General features: G+C 38.6%; 1 protein-coding gene across 10 annotated transcripts in view; it reads left to right on the top strand.

Moving 5' to 3' along the window:
* The window catches only part of FHIT (fragile histidine triad diadenosine triphosphatase), a 1,472,419-nt gene that overhangs the window by 681,384 nt on the left and 770,804 nt on the right, over window positions 1–20,231 (top strand). For all 10 annotated transcript variants that reach the window (XM_073901470.1, XM_073901471.1, XM_073901466.1 and 7 more), the window contains one exon: window positions 4,667–4,786. In XM_073901470.1, the coding sequence (XP_073757571.1) occupies window positions 4,684–4,786 (103 nt within the window). In that variant the 5' untranslated portion in view covers window positions 4,667–4,683. The remainder of the gene's footprint in view (window positions 1–4,666; window positions 4,787–20,231) is intronic.

The following is a 20,231-nucleotide window of genomic DNA, read 5'->3' as shown; positions in this document are numbered from 1 at the left end:
AATGTAATCAGTAACCATTAAATAAATTGTAATGCTTCTCAAAACAATCCTGTGATATAAAAATAGGCCTAGTAGTTTGACAAGTAGTTCTATTTAAATCTCAAGGAACAGAAAATCCTTGTTTATCAAACTTCTTATAGAACAAAGAAAAGTCAACATATAAGTTTGATTTGTTTTAAAACAAAACTAGGTAAAAAATATTGGCTAACTTCATTTATGACATGAAAAACACTAAATTCAAATCTAGCCGTATGTTAAAAATAATTGTGACTAAGTTTAATTTTTCATAAGCGTGAAAGGATGTTTCAGCATTTAAAGTGTTACCATAATTTATCACATTAATGGCAAAGAACAAGAGGTTGTGTGATCAATGACAAAAACCATTTAATAAATCTAAGTTCTTTTTCTTTTTTTTAAATGGAATCAACCCTTAGCAGACTTAAAATAGAGATTTTTTTTTTGTTTTTAGGTTTGTTAAAGCCTTTAACCAAAAACCTATGGCAGATACCGTTTTTAGTGGAACAGAGGTTTAAACTCATTCCCTCATTCCTTTTAAGGTTGGGAGCAAGACAAGGATGCCTGTGTTAATTCTGCCTTTCAGCACATTACCAGATGCCTGACCAATGCAGCAAGACAAACCAACAAAAGTAGAAAGATTGAAGTGAGAAAGATAATTGTCATTATTTCTAAGTAAAATCATTTATATAGAAAACCAAAGAGAATCAGCAGAAACTTTTAATAGCAATACAAGGGTTCAGCTAGGTTGCCAGCTTGTAAGAGCAAAATATAAAATTCAATAGCTTTCCTCTGTATTGGGAATAACCAATTATAAACTATGATGATAAGATACCATTTATAATAGTGACATAAACTAAAAGCTATCTAGGAATAAATCTAAGAATTCATAAAACATAAAGGAAATTTAAAACCCTATTACAAGAGTTTTATTATGGTATTATAGAACATAAATGCAGCATCCATAAATGGATTGATTGAATATTGTGAAGGTGTCGGGTTTCCCCCATTAAAATTTAAAATCAGTGTAATTCTAATCAACATCTGAGGAATAAATTTTTTCAAGGGGCAGAGTTGAATCTCAAATTTATATGGGTGAATAAAGAAGAATCCTCCTTTTGCAAGGCATTCACGTTATATAATAGGAGTTGACAAACTACAGCCCAGAAGCCAAGTCCAGGCTGCTGCCTGTTCTTATGAATAAAGTTTTATTGGGACACAGCACATCCATTTATTATGTATTGTCTTTGGCTGCTTTTTTGCTGCCGTAACAGGGTTGAGTGGTTACAGCAGCCTGTGTGACCGGCTGAATCTGGCCCTTTAGAGAAAAAAATCTGGCACCTCTGCTCTTTAGTATCTAACATAGAATCAGAATATTGGAAGTACAGACTCATTCCTTTGTAAATACAGGGATTTGGTGTAGTTATTCCCAGCAATTGGTGCTAGGAAAATTGTTTCACAAAAGTAAAAAAACACATTTTTGTAACTCCTACTGTAAGCAAAATCCCAAGTGGATTAAGTAGCTGTTAAGAATGAAGCTATAAACCTGATAGACAAAAATTTAAGACTGTTATTTTTATAACCTTGTGGTAGAGAAGGGTTTGTTATGTAAGTCACAGAGCACAAGCCATAAAAAGAAAATTAATGAATACATCAAAATGAATGCTTTTTGTTTAATGGATCATATGATAGGAAAACTAACAGATGGTAAAAATATAATTATCATGTTTAAAAGACCAAGATCAATATTTAAATATACAAAGGACTCTGAAAAATTGGAAAATAGAAGGGAGGAAACTCCTATAAAAGAAGGCAAAATGTGAGTTGGCAATACAAGGAGAAATACATAGGTCACATTGGAGACAAAGTAAAACGAAGGGATTCCATTTTTGCCTCTCATAGCAGTAACAGCTAGGATATCAGAGGCTCACAAGTGCTGGCAAGGATGTGAGAAAATAGAAATCTGCATCTATTACTTCTGGGAATGCGAACTGGTGCATTTATTTTAGAAAATCCAGATATTAAAAACAAATAATGGGACTCAAGCCTACACACTCAGGGAAATCTATGTAAGGTGGCCACCACAGTGGTATTTGTGGTACAAGATGGGAGACAAGCTAATTCTTCAGCACTAGAGGGACAGGTAAGGAAAATTACAGTGTAATATAGTGAGAGTGAATAAGCAGTAGAAAGGAATGAATTCATTCCTTATCTACTTAGAGCAACATGAATTGAGTCTCTAAAACAGTGTTGAGAAAAAAAGCAGAATGAGATTTAAAGCATGATACAATTTATATACAAATTTTAAGGAAAATACAAAATGCAAATAAGATGATAAACAATATGTTATGAAAAAGTGAAGCTCTGTGATGGAAAGAATGGGGCTGGGCATAGTGATGAAGGAGAAATGGTAAGAAAAATCAGATGAAGAGCCTTTCAAGGACTCCTAATAGGAGCTCGTCAACTAAGCCTGTGCTTCAGGCAATTCCGTACGATAATCCTTGAGAGCAAACACATTCTGGGCATGCTATTCCTTACAGCATTGTTAGATCCAGGTGCTCAAAAAATGTCCTAGGAATGGGTCTCTATCTTGGCTCTGCCGGCCTCCTTGTGGGCTCTGGATGTCAGGTAGACTCTACTCCGTGTAACCTCTAGTTGTTGCAGTTCATGTCCTACCAAATTGGCAATTCAGCAGGAAGAAAGTTCTTTCTCTGTACTGTCAACAGTAATCCTCGCATGGATCTCCTTTCTTCCAGTGGCTCATTTTTTGTCCTGTTCCACTCCTGAACCAGTCACATGACAGAAGTCTAAGGATGTCTGGATTACTTTCCTGTCCCTAGAATCAGGCAGTGGGAATAGCCCCCTAAACAGAATACAGTGGGGTGTTACCCAAAGAAGAATGTGGGGGCTATGGCCAGAGATACAGAAAGTAAATGCTGGGCAGGCAAAAACAAAACAACAAAACAAAACACCAAGAGCTGCAGTGGAATTGAATCAATGCTGTTTGCAGAAGGACTGAAATGAAGTGCCATATTTATTTTAGAAAAATGGGAAATGAGTAAAGGTTAACTCTAAATATCTGAAGCACTACCCCTTGCGTGCTCCTTGTTTCATATGGCCCTAAGGCATAAATCCATGACAAATAAATAGACTTGGTGGGAAGGACAGCTGTGTAATTGCTGGAATTGTCTTAGAAGCAATGGGTGGTGAACTTCCCACTGCTGGGTATACCCAAGCATAGCCTAGCCAGCTAGTTGGCCAGGATTCTGTAGGGAAGGACCCAAGGATTGGGAGACTAGTTGGGTTTGATCATTGTTCTGAATCATCTGGACAGCTTATTCAAACATAGATTGCTTGGCTCTTCTCCCAGAGTTTCTGGTTTGATAGGTCCAGAGTAGGAATTTACAGAATTTACATTTCTAATTAGTTCCCAGGGGATGCTGATGTTGCTGATCCAGGAAACCTACCTTGAGAACCACTAGGTTAGATGATTCTCAATGTCCTTAATGGCCTTTCATGAGCTAGTTGTAAATGTTCTGAAAATCAGTATTTGTACCATTGAGGCAAACCTTCCATTTTATGTCTCTGTCCCTGAAATGTTAGGTTCTTGCTATGTGGGTACTTCTAGATGACCGTAGATGACCTTTGCGTGGCCCTCTGTATCTTTTGAGTCATTGAGAACATCAGAATCATTAAACAATTGTACACTTATTGTTATGCTTTATATAATAGTCAACCATTTTCTGACGACGTCCTTTTTGTAATCCAATTTCTGGTTTCCCATGGGTTGAACTATTTTCATAGTTTTGCAGCGGGGTGGTTTCTAAATTAGAAAAATGAATGGTTTCCCAAGGAGGTTGTGTCTTCGTCATTCAGAAGTAACTTTGCCTGGTATGGGCATCTGACTGTTGGAAAATTATTGCCTCACACCCCAGATGCCAAGCGCCAACTATTCCTTCAACCACCCCTGCACCCCCGTGGCTTTCCCCCCAAAAGAGGAGATGGAACATTTCACACACCTTGCTGCATCTTGGCTCTGCATCAGCCAGGAGTTCTCATTCTTGAACTCTGTTTTGCCTTTTCTTTTTCTCAAAATTTTTCCCCGTTTTGAAATTTTTACTCTAATAGTTCTCTCAGAGTGCTCATGTTTTTGTAGTTGTAGGCAAGGTCAAATGGTGGTTGTATTTTTTCTAAATTGCTTTTATATAAATAGAGATAAAACCATTTGAGAAAATCACTTACGAATTAAATGGTTTATAGGCAGTGCTTAACAATTAAAAATTTCATCTTAGCAAAGATGATGAAATGAATGGGTAAAAATGAGCCGACAGGTAGCACCTAGCAGATTTGGGTTAAAGTGACATCTTGAATCACAGAAGGATTTAAGAAGACTTTTTTGTTGTCTAAGTGCAAGCTTCTGCTTCAAAACACTCTAAAGCAAGACAAGGCTGGGTAGGCAGAGGAGAGTGTATGTTAGGAGGACTTGCCCAGAATCCATCTCAGTGGATATTAAGTGGGAGACAGCTTCAATGACATCTTTGCAACTAAAAATCTGTAGTAATGGGATTTGCTTTCTTTAAAGTTGTGTATAATCTGTGTTTCTCATCTGAATTTTATAAAAGCTCATTTCCTAAATCATTTTCTCTTTCAGGCTTCAACTGTGAGGAAATGTCATTCCGATTTGGCCAACACCTCATCAAGCCCTCTGTGGTTTTTCTCAAAACAGAACTGTCCTTTGCTCTTGTGAATAGGAAACCTGTGGTACCAGGACGTATCCTTTTTTTTTTTTTTAAGAGAGGAAAAATAAAAACCTCTGAACTTAACAGACCAGAGGAATACAGCGTTGGCCTCCCATGTCCTTCTGCAAAGGTAAACAAGGAATCTACCTTCCTCCCCCTTTGGAGAAACCAGGTAGGATGTTGCATTTATTCCGAATCCAGTTGGTGGCACCAGTAATATGCTTGATCAATGTTGCAGAACTTCTGAAAAGAGTTGCTTAGCAACCGTGGCTTTGGAGGTGAATTTTTACTTGACCTTTTCACTCTTGTAGCCGTGTAAATAAATAGGTGTGTCTAAAGGGGCCCAATGAATATCATGAGTGCTTTGTTTTCAGTTATCAATTGTGAATAATAATAATAAGATAGAAATTGGGTGGCACTTTTGTGATGTGGAAATAAGGTATTACATGAAGACTTGAGACTGGCTTGGTGTCTTTACTTCTTAGAGATCATTCAAGCAAATGCATACACAAATATACCTACAAAACAGTTGTTTTCATTTTAGAGTCTGAAATAGCATTTTTTTTTTTTTTTCTTGGAGAGCATCGCAACTTCAGTGTCCTGGTGGTAGAGTTGTTTTATTTCTCTCTGACCATTGAGTTGTAGTCTTTCCTCCTGTTGACTTCATTAGAAGATTTATTCTTTGCCATGGAGAAGCAGGAATTGGTGAAATATTCTGGAGTTATTTTTATGTTGCTGAAAGTATTCACTTGTGACTGTGTGCATATGACTTTTGTACTGACTGTCTAGAATTTTTTTTGTTTTCCCTCTATGTAGAATGCAACTTTTTCCACACAACAATGTGATTTTACTTTGAAATAAATGTTTCCATAATTCTGAATGTATAAATCTATAAATGTTGAGATTTGTTCCCAGAATAAGATATATATAATTTATATAAAATATATTTATATATTTAATATTCTATATTAATGTATTAATATATTTTCATATTAATTGTATTATATTTATATTAGTAATATATTAATATTTTATATATGATCACATATATGTAATATTGACTGATAACTGGTTTTATATATTATAAATATATAAAAATATATATTAAAAATATTATATATTTTTCCATAATATATAAATATATATATACACACACACACCCTCATGGGAGTTTTCAAGGTGTTTGAAAACTTTAGGAATAATCTTCTTTCTTGTCCATATAACTGTTGTACATTGAAAATAATAATAAGAAAACATATACTGAAAGATAATTGTGATTTTATGATAGATGCCCAAATTCCTTGAATTTAATTTTAGCTAAATTTTGTAAATTTGTGAAACTAATCACAGCAGTAAACTACTAAATGATATGTGAATGACTACTTGATATTTAACTCTTCTTTTAAATGTATAAAAATAGTCTACATTATAAATATTAGAAAATATTCTCTATTGAAGTAAAAATAAAAACTAGAATGGTTCAGGAAGGTCCTCTAAAAAAGGACAATTTAAAAATTGTATACCAATTTTATATTGAGTTCTTCTAAGAGACTGTGAAGTTCTTAAAATAACAGAAGTGTTTTATTTTTTCATTTGATTTTGCTGCAATTTCTGGTTGTCTTTTTCCTCTGAGGAATTTTTTTTTTTTTTAAAGAAAATGCTTGAGAATTCCAGTGTCAGAAGAATATGGTTGAAATGCCATAGGTATCTGTTAGAGTGCTAGCTTTAGTTGACTTCTATCTTGTATCAAAGAGGGGACCTGGGATGAAAATGTGATTTTAGATGAATGCATTTTAATACCTTGGCCTGGAAAAATGTGAGGTTGCCAAGTTGTACTGCCTTTTTAATGGTTAATAATGGATTGCATTTAGCTTTATTATTTTTTTTTACTTATATATTGATACTAAGAAACTTGACTTTTCATGGTCTTTTTAACCCATTTGGCATGTGTGATACAAGACGTGGGTCATATGCATGTTTGTACTTAAGTTGTGGTGTCTGCTTCTAGGGAAATGCCTATTCTGAGCAGTGAACAGTTACTGACTGATAACTGGTTTTGTTCCAGATGGCAGTGGAATTGCCACTTTGAAAATGGGTCCTGGTCAGTTCTCATATCTTTGAGTAAATGCCAGGGATGCAGGGGATATTGTATTAAAATGAACAAACCTGAGTTTGTTTGGAAAGTAGCAAGAAGGAGCCAACCCTTTCTGGGGATAACAGAACCAAGACGTTTTTATAATCTGTATACTTCATGAGGCTATTTCGTATCTGCAGGGTTTAAAGGGGTCTCAGGGCCAATAGATAATGTATTCAGACAATCTGATAATTTTGTGATTTTTTTTTTTTTAATTTCACTTTACCTTTGTAAACTCCGGTGATAACTGTGAGAAGAATCTTCATATGTTACTCATTCACCTGCAGAAAGTGATATTCTTTTGTCTTGTGATTTGGGAATTGAAACTGGCTAGCTCTGCCCATTAACATTTCCTAAAATAAATGGTGAGATGTCTGCAGTGGGCTTTCATCTTCCCCCAGTGTTCTCTTCTGCCTGCCCTAGATCAGCTCCCTGGTGTGGGTCTCCTAGGTCTTCCAGCTCCCTGCACCCTGCCTGCTCCTGGACTCCACTTGGGCCCACACCTCCTAGACCTCAAGGCTCCCATCTTCTCTTGCCTTCCTATTCCCTTGCAAATAAACCACTAATGAATATAATGAATCTTTTTTTCCCCCCTGAAGATAAAGTCCAAAATCCTTAGCATGGTTTTAAAAGATTTTCATTATTTTGACTCAGCCTTACCCCTTTCCAACTATTTCCTAAAGAGATGTGGCATTTCCCTTCACTGTGTCCCCCCCCCCCCGCTCCTCTGCCCGTCTCTGCACCGGGATTCCTTCCCATCCTTTTTCGGTTCAGCTAAGATGTTTTGATACCTGGCTTGCCCTTTCAGGAAGAACATATTCAGTCCTTTCTGTGACCCTTGGCTCCTTATTTGCATGTTGATTCATGAAGCAGTTTATTCCTGAGCTCCTATTCTGTTCCAGGCACGGTGCCAAACACTTACCCAGTCTGCCTCAAGTCAGAACTATGTGCATTCTTACTGGCTCTGTGCTGAGTCCTTAGTTCCTGGAAAGGGGTGCCGCAGGACCTGCTCTTGCACATCTTTTTCCTCAGCATCCAAAGTTCTATCTTGACTGAATTTAAAATGAAATGATAAACATAAGGATCATATAGATAATTTCAATGAAGGGGGGCAACAAGGGTGCATGGAAATCCTGCCTTTTCAGTATTCCCGAACACCAACCAAATCTCGTTCCCATTTTATTCCAGGTTTTTTAACATCCTATTCAAGCTGAATTTTTTAAACTTTCCCTTCCTGCCTTGTCAGTTGCAATCTTGTTTACATTTCTGTGTTACAAGTATACAGAGTTAAGTCTAAAAGTGGTGAATGAACTGATGGCAGATGGGGAAAGATTCTTTTTTTTTTTTTTGTGGTGTGTTAATTTTCAGTGGACAAGTCTGCACCTTAAGGGCAATATATTGGCATCTTTATGCAAATGGGAAAATTCTATTTTGTATTTATGATGATTTCTTTTAAAAAAGAGTATTCAGGTGGCCTTTGGGGAATGTGCCATTCATGAGACTTGTAAATGTCATCTTTCAACTTGTGTGCGCTCCAACATTTTGCTCCCTCTCCCCAACCCTTTTCTTCTTATGACTTTGCTCACTGACTTTTTCATACCTTTCAGAGGAGGAAAAGAACTGTCAGATCAGGGGCCAAAGATAAGCTTTTGAAGCAAGACTATTTGCTTCGTTCTCAAAAGACCCACTTCAATCCCTCCTTGTCCCCACCTAAAGCAAATACTTCTGTTCGTTGCAAACAAGTGTTTAAAGCTGATTGAATAGGCTTTGGCCTCTGTGGTACAACACTCTAGAAAGATATGTCAGAATGTCTTTAATCCATTAATTTCTTGTTACTGGAAAATGCTTTTCAGAGTGTCTTGGTGAGAGAACAGAAGCATTTTGGAGATTGCATCTTCAGAATTCTGCAGTGAACATTCTATTCATGTACCTCAGTGCAGTCCAGCTGTTGTTCGTGGCTTAAATAAATTTGAACCAGTATGGTTAATACTTCTCCAAACCCCATTCCCTTGCATTATGCTAGGTCTACCTCCCATCTTGAGCATGAACAATGGATTTGAGCGTTAGTGGAATCCATTTAGGGACTGGGGCTTTTTATTGTGAATAAAATTATTCATTTGTTATGTCCTGTTGTTTTCAGCAGACTCTGTATTGATCTTTGGATTGCTATTCAGAATGGCATGAGGAGCTCTAACGTAAGGGGAACATGGCAACATTTGTGAACGGGTTGAATACAGCATGTAATGACAGAGATAAACCTGGCTCGCTGGCCATACTGTATTTTACAAATCATTTGTCAACACTTTATTGAATCAGTTATTAAAAAAAGCAGACTTTTCCAAATAGAAGCATCGCACACCGAGTGTTATCAAGTCCAAACAGTGTTAGGATGATGCACTGAGGACAGCCTTATGAAGTATATTTGTGAAGAATTTGACTATGGAACTTGAAAGATATTTCTGCTGAATATTAGAAACAAAAGTTTGGCACAATGGAAATTGTGCTCTAAGGTCCCACTTTAATACATAAAAAGGAAAACTCTGGCAAATGCCTTCCAATATACAGTTTTACCTTTCTGAACGAGCAAGTTTGCTGTTTTTAGACCATTGCCATCTTGAGTACTCCTGAAGTGAATGAACAAATAATAAAAATAGTCTCATTACTTAACAGTGCTTCTTACGGACTGGATGCTATAGATAAAAGTGCCCTTTTAGTTCTTCCATAAAAATCAGAAATATTTGTCATTTCCTGAGTAGGTTGTAATCTTGTGAATTTCTTTAATTGTTCAGGAAACTGCAGTTATTAGTGATGTGATGATCTTTCATTTCTCAAGAGTTTCTTTTTAAACCTTCCTGTGCAAATAAAATGAGCACAAGCACTATATTAATATCCTTATTACTAAAGATAGTTTTTCTTTCTTAAAATTTCCCTAAGCGTGTCTTTCCCCTCCACCCTTTGCAGGCCTGTTGTATATTAGCTAGCTTAAACTGTGCTTGGAGAGATGTTCAAGGACAATCTTGCTGTCCTTTGTCCTGAGCTGCAGTGGGGTACATTGGTTTTCTTATTGTCATGTTTTTCTTCCCTTTATTTGGCAGGTTATTGTGTTCAAGAGTTCTGCATGTAGCAGTGATTGTTCAGTTAGAGCATTCTTTCTCCTGTTTCCGTGGGGAAGGTTTCCATATAAATGCTTATGCTTGGGTTAGTAGCTAGAAACCATTTTCAATGGCATTGGTCAGCAGGAACCGAAGAGGCTCTTGGATGCTTCTGTCATTCGCTAAGTTGACTGACCTCTTTTTTCAGTGTCTAGAACCCACCAGAGATGATCCTGGCAACCCCCATTGCAAGGCAAACCTTGTGTGACCCTCATCCATCTTCACTTGTCATCTGAGGAATTACTGCCCAGAGAGCAAATACATTTTATCGCAAACACCTCTTCTTCAGTTGGTAGTGAGCTCACAGTGTTAAGGAGGATTCTGAGGCCGCATGCAGGGTCAGTGGGCAGTCACTGTCATGGGTACCAGAGGAGAAAGAGGAGCCCTCCTTGCCAAGCTTTTCCTCTCCCAGGTTTATTTTTTGTTCCTGGAGCTGAGACTGGCATCTTTGTTTTTATTGTAGACAGAATGATGGATTGTTGGCACCTGACACTGAAGGAATTAATAGATGCTTTGTATGTGTGCAGGGAATGTTTGAAATTGGATGGAGAAAAATGTGCAGATTTTATATACTTTGTCCTGACCCATTCAAATAAAGGTGACTCACTCATGAAACAGGGTGCATAAAGCATGTGCATATTGGTCTCTAGACCTCATCTTGGGCTCTTCCCGCTGTCCACTATCTCTCCCTGGCTCCTTGCTGACTGCTGGCTGATGAGGCTATGCATGCAGTGGCTTTGTGGTTCACTCGGTCCCTGTTCTTAATTACTGAGTTCTGGATGATTTTCCTTGACCTTGACCTCTTCTTCATAATAGGATTTACCTTCTAGCTTCAGGCCCTGCTGTGAATGGAGTGAGATGGGCTGGTCTGACCATAGTCATGCATTAAAGGAGGGAAATAAGAAATACAACTGGCTTTTTGAGCTTTTGGGAAGTTCCCACATTCTCTCCAGATGGCACAAAGCCTATAGATTCACTTTCACAACAGGAAAAAGATATGTTTACAATCTGCCTGTCTATATAAAATATAGCTCTGTTGGTGTGTGAGTGTGGAGAGCAGGGAGGACAGTTTTAGGGGTGTTCTCCCTCTAGCCGTAGCAAATGGTAGGATGCTAATTAAATGTATTAAAGTAAGAAGTGGAATATTTCTCCTATTAGTTGCAAGAAAGAATATCCTATAATATGGCAAGCCATTCCCCATTTCTATTTATTTCTATGTGAAACGTTCCTCAGGTAATTTTAAGCTGTCATGGTTAACAACTACTGAACTCTATTCATTATATTCTGGGCATATTTTTGACCTGCTTCCCGTGCAAGTCATCAGATTGTAAGGAATAGGGAAAGGCTAGTCATGGTGTTGCCAGCCTTGCACTTGTAACAGAACATAATTAGAAGTAACGAATGAAATAATATATCATTCATAAGAAATGTCATGTAATTAACTTAAATAATGCAAAATATATTCTAATTTCCACTTGGAATGAAAATAGATTTGTTAGAACATCAGTAGGCAGTTAATGTTTATCTTATATTTTCATACACATATCAAAACTGTTAAAATCTATTGAATGAATAAACATGGATTTTCTACAACACAGTAAGTCAAGATGGCTTGCTAATAGAGTCTTATGTCTATTCCTCGTTTATTATATATACATAGTTTGTATATGTTCAGTTTGTAGAATTAGCATAATTTATATTTATTGCAAATTAATGATCTAATTTATTTACTTAGCTTCCATTTCTTGTCTCAAACTAATTGACTGAAAAAAATAACTATAAATTTGCAAATAGCTCTTGGGCACAAATTCTAAATGGGCCTTATCCTAAGAACTCTCTACAATACTAGATATCTGAACTAGTTTTGTGTTCTAAATTATTTTCCTGGGATTTCTGCTGCAGGCTTTAAATGTACTTCAGGATTCTTGGTTTGGCTTAGATGTACCCACAGTGGGGGCTCAGCATGTGGGTGGATGTATCTTAGGTGGAGGAGTTATTTTTATATGCAAACGATTAGTAGGACACATGGCACTGACCAATGTCAGGGTAGTTCCTGGAAGCTCTCTGCTGTGTCAGACATCAACCTATTAATTTCTGCATGTGGAGAGGTCTGGAGAGCCCCATGGGAGGAGGCAAAGAGGAAGGAGCAGCACTCAGGAGGTGGTACCTCCAGAAGTATTTCGGTAGTTTAACAACAGGAACAGACGTGCCAGTGGACATGTCTCGGTGACAGCCCTGGTGGTAGATAAAGACTGATAGGCAGAAGCCGCCATGAGACCCTTGGACTCAAACCTGCTATGTGTTCTTCAATGTCATTGAGTCAAGCAGGATGATAGATTCACCAATGAATTAAAACAACAGAATTCTTTGTTTCAAATGACCACCTTCCTTACGCGAACTGGTACCTGTCACATGATAATTGGGGAAAGCTTAGCGCCAGCGGGAGACTGAGGCAGTGTTCTCCGTCTTTCGTGTGTGTGTGTGTGTGTGTGTGTGTGTGTGTGTGTGTGTGTGTGTGTGTGTTTATGTAATGGGGGTCAAGAGTGTATATATACACATACAACATATTAATATCTTGTTAAAAATACTTTGGAAATAATTAAATTTAAATAATATTTTAGGATGAGTTGAAATGGGAAGGTTGAGTCTCAGGCCAATGGTGGTCCTACTTCACCCAGGACTCTTGTTCCTCATTCCATCCTCCTTTCCACCCCCTCTAGCTGCCATCCCATGAGCAGCAAACCTATTTGTATCATTGCTTAGGTGTTCTAAGGAGTTATTTTCCCCAGAGTCGTAAACCTCCTACTTCCTAGGGCTATATTGTTGTAAATGTATACTCTGCCATTTTATATTTCTCGCTGACATTTTGGTGGTTCTGTTGTTCAGGGGTAATTATCATCATCATTTCAGAACAGGACTAACTTTTGTGACTTCTGGGAATGGGAAAGGCTTCAGCCTGACTCTGCAGTACTGGTGTGGGGGACTAGGCAGTTTGGCTTGTCTAGCATTGTAATTTGCTCCTAGGGAAAATGAGTCCAGGAGGAGTGAAATTCATCTGGCTCTCTAATTTTTCTATTTTCTAATAGGTTTTGAAATGGCTGTAGTTATCAAGGGATCTTTTCATCTTTAAGATTTATTTCCAGTTCAACAGATTTGTTGGAACTAAGAATTATCTGTTGAGTGCTAATACTTTAACAGTAAACTACTATTCCTTTCCATTCACCAAAGATGATTGCTTTAAAATTTGTTAAATAAGATATGTCAGGATAAAATAAATCAACAGAAATTACATTAAAATCTTTAGAGTGTTTCTCATGCAGATGTGTAGAATACTAGTTAGTATTTTCTATCCTGTTTGGAGACCAAATGACCCCTAGAAGCTTTTTCTCATGGAGCTGTATCTTCAGGAAGGTCTTTGAAATTCAGAAGTAGAACAGACATTCAATGGTACTAGAATATGAGCAACTAGGGCCCAAACAGAAAGGCTGACCATATTGCTGGAGAGCTACCCGTATATGAGAGAGACCCACACTCACTTTACTAAGAGGCAGCAGCAGAACCAGACCCACCAAGCTGAACTGCATTTCCATGCTCCCAGACTCCGTAAGAGGAGAATTGGTGAGGGCAAAGGTACAGCCAGTTGGAATGAAGGATTCCAAGAGACTCTTTTCCTCCCTCTTTCTGGAGTGATTACTCCTACTGCTCCTGAAAGTCATGAGCAGAATGTAGCTGGAAGCCCTGAGCTGCATGATGTCAACAAAAGGATGCTACCATCTTGTTCCCTGGCCGGGTGCTGAGCTGTGGAACCTGCCAGTTCGATAGGCACTGCTATCAGATAGTGTGGTACAGACACAGTACAGGCTCCTGAGGAGAGCTTCCTATTTACTTTGTAGAGTTTGGATTGCACATGAGCACAGACCCGTGCCTCCCTCTCATTTGTTTCTGAATAGGGTGAGGATGGGAAGAGGCTTTTGGGAGTGTTCTAGAGTAGCAGGGCAAAAAGGGATTGAGGAATAATGTTCCTGGAAAGAAGATGGGAACAACTTTTCTACCACATCCCAGTTTTCCGTAGCCCTTGGAGGAAACATGTAAGCAATTCAGCAGGTCCCTTGGTCCTGCACAGAACTATGAATGTCAAAGTGGTGGGCAGGTGCCATGGGGCTGCTCAGATAGACATTGGTATAACTGAGGTATTGGCCTATCCAGAAATGTGATTGGGTCACCTCTGACAAAATTATGAAGGTAGACATGGCTGTCCTCCTCTGAATGGACCCTCAGGAGCAGATGGAGTGAATTCAAGTTCAAGAGTGGAACTTGAATACCTTTCCAGAGGAAAAAAAACATGTCCATCAATTTTGAACTCTGCCTCTAAAGTCAGAGTAGCTCAGCCCTCAGGATAGGGAAGAAGCTGGAAGAGAGCTCTAAATGGTCAAGGTTGTGCTTAGGTAGGACATGAAATTTTAACCTGAGACCAGACGGATACTTTTAATTATGAAAAGCGAGTGTGAAGTTACAGATTCTGTCAAAGATGTTGCAAAGGGGCTGGGAAGGGATTCTACATTAGCAGGACTGGAAAAGCAATAGCAAAGAATGAGTGCAACATGTCTGTGCCCCCACTGAGTTGAGATTCTTCAATCACTGTTTACACAAGTAAAGTGATGACATAAATACTAAAAAAAAAGTGATTTGTCACTTAATACCATGTTAGATAGCAGTATGTGATTTGTTGATTGCCTTAATTCCTAGGAACAGAATCTTGAGTATAGTAGATGATTGAGAAATATTTATGGAAAAAATTTAGTTTTGTTTCAAAACAGGTTAGGTAAAAGAACATTCATTTATTCAACAGATATGTCTGATGAGATGCATAGAGGATTTTCAGAGTAGCTTGTAGTAGCCACTGAAGGCCTACTATGTGCCAAGTTCTACTCATCCTGTTTTTCAATTCTAATCATAATGTGGCACACTCTTGAGTTGAAGTTAACAATCTAAGGGTTGAATGCTACTGGACTTTTTTGCATGACAGCAGCTGGAGTGATCCCATTGCACATGTTGAATCCATGTCATGTCTCTGCTTCTGTCCCTACAGTGGCTTTCTGCTTTCTCCAACTAAAGCCAAAACTATCACAGTGATCCTACAAGATTCCTACATAAACTCTTCTTTCTGTACCCCACCACCAACCATTACTCTCTGATTTCATTTACTCATCATCCCTTAGGGATTTGAATAGTGACCCTCAAAAGATACATCTGTCTTAATCTCTAAAATTGGTAAATATTACCTTACATGGAAAAGGGTCTTTGCAGATGAAATTAAGAATCTTGAAATGAGGTCATCCTCAGGGTGGACCGTAAATCCAGTGGCAAGTGTCCTTGTACGAGTGGTACAGAGGGGGATTACACAGAACCAAGGAAGCGTTAATGTGACCAGGGGGGCAGAGGTGAGAGGGATGTGGTCACAAATCAAGGAAGGTTGGCAGCCACCAGAAGCTGGGAGAGACAAAGAACAGGTTCTCCCCCAGGACCTCCACAGAGGGAGTACAACCCTGCCAGCACCTTGATTTCAGACTTCTGATTTTCAAAACAGGGAGAGGGTCAATTTCTGTTGTTTTAAGTTACCAGTTTGTGGTAATGTGTTACAGCAACCACAGGAGACTGATACTTTCCACACACACTCTGCTCCTCCCACACCCACATCCTTGTTCCTTGAACATTCTAAGCACACTCCTGCCTCACAGCTCTTGAAGCAACTATTCTTCTCGGGGTGCTGTTCGCCCAGATGTATGTATGCCGAGCTCGTTCATCTCCTTCAGACCTTTATTCAAGTTGTATGCAAACGTCACCTAGTCAGGGTAGGCTTCCATTTGCTCTTACTGAAAATTGCAGCACCTCTCCGGCTTTTTCTTTGTAGCATTAACGTTGTAACTTACTGTATAACTTATTATTGGTGTCACAGGCAGACGGAAAGTGTGAGATCTGCAAGGGCAGGGATGGCTGTCTGGTTCGTTCAAGACTGCATCCTCACAGCCCGGGACCATCCCTGGTGCATGGCAGGCATTTGGTAAATATTTGTTAAATGAGTAACCCTGATTATTGGTTATCTGGAATTTTTAGCTTTAAAGCTAATTAACAAAAAGGGAGGGAGGGAGGGACCAGAGTTCTCATTAACAAATGGAACGATGTGATAAATTATCACACCAGGAATTGCTGTATAATGGTTAAGAGTGTGTTGACCTGGATTTTATACTCACCTGCACACATGTACGCGCTCACACTTGGATACACAGTTAACACTTAATCATTCCAAAGTGGCTTCCTCTGGAGGAGAGAGAAGTAACAGGTGGTGTGAGCATGAAAAAATGCCCTCCCCCCCCCAAGCAGTTTTCCTAGATTTCCATGTGGATTCCAGCCAGCCTGATAAAATCAGTTCTTTCTTGCCTGAGCCTTCTGTCTGAGGTGATATTTTATATCCTCCTAAATGTCAGAAATTAACATAGGATTTGATACCTCATCAGCTGGTAAGCTTTGATCTCCAAGATTTGTTACTGTGTTGCCTTCTCAGGGGGGTCTGTGCAGCCATTTCCTTATTCCTTCAGGAAAGTCTTTATGGACCTGTCTCCTTGCCTACACACACACACACACACACACACACACACACACACACACACACACACGTTCTCTTACCCATGTACTTTAGAAATCTCTGATGAATCCCTTTGAGAAGACCTTTAAGTTTGTTATTATTATTTGTATAGCAACCAAGACATTGCCATGCTACATTGTCTCTTTATTTCCTAGAATGTTTAAAAAAAGACTTCAGTTGACTAATCAAGTAGAGCAAGATTAAGTGCTTTAAAAAGAAGAGCAAACAAAAATCAAGAAGAAAATAAGGAAAGTCAGATGAAGCCAAAGGTGAAATTAGTGCATGAAATAGATAACAAATGTTAACATACTTGTTAGAGATGGGTCACAATGTTGGCCCTGAGCTTTCTGGCACCAACCTAAAGCAAGGAAAGAGCCTCTGTCCTTGAGGTAAAATCGGTTGATTGCTCAGGAAATGCAGAAACTTGAGTAACACCAGAAATGAGAGTCCTATTTTCTTCAGATCCTTCCTCAAGGAGATAATGCTGGTATACGTAATTGACAGCGTTCTCACAACATCCTTGCAAGGTACATGGAGGTTCTCCCTCGGAAATAGGTCCTGAGTCTACTACTCACCATCTCCACTGCTCCTGCCAAGTCCTGCCTGAACAGCCATCATCTCTAATTACCTTGTTCACAGAGCCATCCAACCATCTCCCTTCCCTGCCCTTACACATCAAATATCAATGGGCATGGTCTCTTTAATGTAGGCATTAGGCCCGGTTATTCTTTCAAGGGCTTTGAGTGGTTGTTTCCTTCAATTAGAATACAACCTCCAGTCTTCACTGGGACCACCTGGATTTTTGGCCCCTGTCTCCATGAACTTGTTCTTCCTGCTAGGTCTTTGTACCAGCCGTTGTCTCCATCAGCAGTTATACCTCCCTCTGACCTTCACATACTGGTGTCCTCAACTCCACACAGAGGGCTTCCCTGACCTGCCACAGAACTCAGACCGTGGAAATGATAACTAGTGATGGATAATTATTGAGGCTCTCATCCTGTCCTGTCTCTGGCATTGAACGTTCAGGGAGAAGCAGGAGTTTGGCCACTGGGGTCTGTTGCTCCCTTTCCGCTCTTTGGGTACAGAACCATTTATTTATATTTGTCAGAACTGCCTGCCAGCTTTGGATGAGGAGTTGGTGAACTGGATTTTAGTTCAATTTGGGGAAACCTAGTCAAGTCATTTAATCTTTCTGGTATTGTTTCTTCATGTGAAAATAAAGTTACTATCCTTAACCACCTCCTGGACTAGTTTGAAGACTAAATTCAGATGAGGTGAAAGGCAGAATGATTGGATGGATTTGGCTTGTGGAAGCCTGGCATGATAATTACACTTTGTCACTGCCCAGTATCTTGGTACTTTTGAAGGCTGGTCCAGGGCTTCGGTTTGGGTGAAGGGCACCATTTATTTGTGGCCCTAAATTTGTCAACTGAAGTTTAAACTGAAGGAAACTTTCCGGATTCCTGGATATAAGAATGTCACATAGCAACTGAAATAACCCAGACCTAATTTTAAACTGCTTAATTAAAAATGGAATTAAAATAGTTCCCAGGATTTAAAATAAACCTTTAAACTGATGGGAATTTGATGTTCTGTGAGCCTTTTACTTTTTCTTTGAGGTGTGATGAAAAAAATATATATTATTTTCTATTGTGTTTAGTGCCTGGGGAAGAGTAGGTAAGTGAACAATTCCGGGGTTCATTCATGGCTTAGAGTGGCTTTGCCATGATGGTTTTAAATTAAATTCTCAGGGGGTTTAGATTAGTCTAGATGCTCAACGCTTATTAACTGTAATGGGAGTTACTGTACATGTCTCTCTCCTCTGCACATAGCACTGAAAAATGACCCTCTTGGGGTCTTGCTCTTTGAGCTAATTTTAATGGATTTTTTTTTTAAGTGTAGCATCTCTGCACAATCCTCAGGGCGATGAGATTGCTAACAATTTGCTGATAAGCAAGAGGCCTTCATTTTGTGGTGCTCGACCTACACATGCTGGAAATGTGTGGGTCTGGGCTGACCGGCTTTCTGGACTATACAGGCTTCTCTTTTATTCAATTTCAAATGAAACTGTTCCTTTCCCCCTCCTTTCATCATCCCCCCATCATCTTTCTGTCCTGATATAATCAGTGCACAGTAGGTACTCAGCACTAATGTAATTTAGTACTACCGAAATGTTACAAAGGAGAAGGAGTTGCTCATATTCAAAGCATCTTTTTTTTTTTTAAGTTTTTATTTGACAAGAGAGACATAGAGAGGGAACACAGGCAGGGGGAGGGGGAGAGGGAGAGGGAGAAGCAGGCTTCCTGCTGAGCAGGGAGCCCGATGCGGGGCTCGATCCCAGGACTCTGGAATCATGACCTGAGCTGAAGGCAGATGCTTAACGACTGAGCCACCCAGGCGCCCCAGCATCTCGTATTCTTAATGCAATCTTTTAGTAACCAGCTAATAATTGCTTGACTAAATAAATGTTTTGTCTAAATTATGTCTATGTAAAAACAATCTAGTTTATATCAAGTGTAACAAGTTTTTAAATCTTGCATTTATTTTTTCTAATTATAAGAATATTTGCCCATTATACAAAATAAAAACCATCTATAATCTCATTATCCAGATATAACCCCTGCTAAAATTTCAGTTTTTCTTTTTGTCCTGTTTTCTTTCCTCTAGAAAAGAGAAAAATTTTATAATCTGTTTTTCTTTAACCTATTGATGTTTTCTGATTTTTTAAATATATATGTAACCCTGAGATTTTTGATGGAGTAATATTGTACTGTATGGATCTACTATAATTTAGTATTCACATTCAATCTACATCATGAATATTTTGATAAAGGAGTTTTGGTCCTCTTCTTGATAAATTTCTTTTTTTTTTTTTTTTTAAAGATTTTATTTCTTTATTTGACAGAGGCACAGTGAGAGAGGGAACACAAGCAGGGGGGAGTGGGAGAGGGAGAAGCAGGCTTCCTGCTGAGCAGGGAGCCCGATATGGGGCTCAATCGCAGGACTCTGGGATCATGACCTGAGCCAGAGGCAGATGCTTAACAACTGAGCCACCCAGGTGCCCCTTCTTGATAAATTTCTTAAACTAGAATCACTTGATAAAATGTTACGCATTGTTTCAATTGACAAATATTACCAAATTTGCTTTAGGTCAGCAATACACAAGTAGCATACATCTTGCTATACGCTCATCAACTTTAAAAATTTAAGATTTTTGAGTGTGTCCTAACCTTTGCCAAGTTGATAGATTTATCTATGTCATTGTTTCTACCTAATCAATAGCAAGGTGAACTTTTAAATGTATTTATGAATTTTATCAGTTATTTGTTAATGTCCTTTGCTTCTTTTTCTATTTGAGTTTGAGGTCTTCTAGGAATTAACCCTCTGCCTGTCATATTTGTTGCAAATATTATTCCTATTTTGATTTCCTTATGATGTTACTAACATAAAAATTTTAATCTTTTTTTGTAGTTAAGCCTATCAACTAGTGAGTTTATCATTTTGAGTGTTTCCAGTTCATTTATGCTTACAAAGTCTGTCTTATCCTG

This window comes from Callorhinus ursinus, unplaced genomic scaffold, assembly GCF_003265705.2.
Source record: "Callorhinus ursinus isolate GAN/ISIS: 27379988/994484 unplaced genomic scaffold, GSC_fseal_2.0 scaffold15, whole genome shotgun sequence".
In the NCBI taxonomy this organism is placed as follows: Eukaryota; Metazoa; Chordata; class Mammalia; order Carnivora; family Otariidae; genus Callorhinus; species Callorhinus ursinus.
This window is presented reverse-complemented; position numbering and strand designations above follow the sequence as displayed.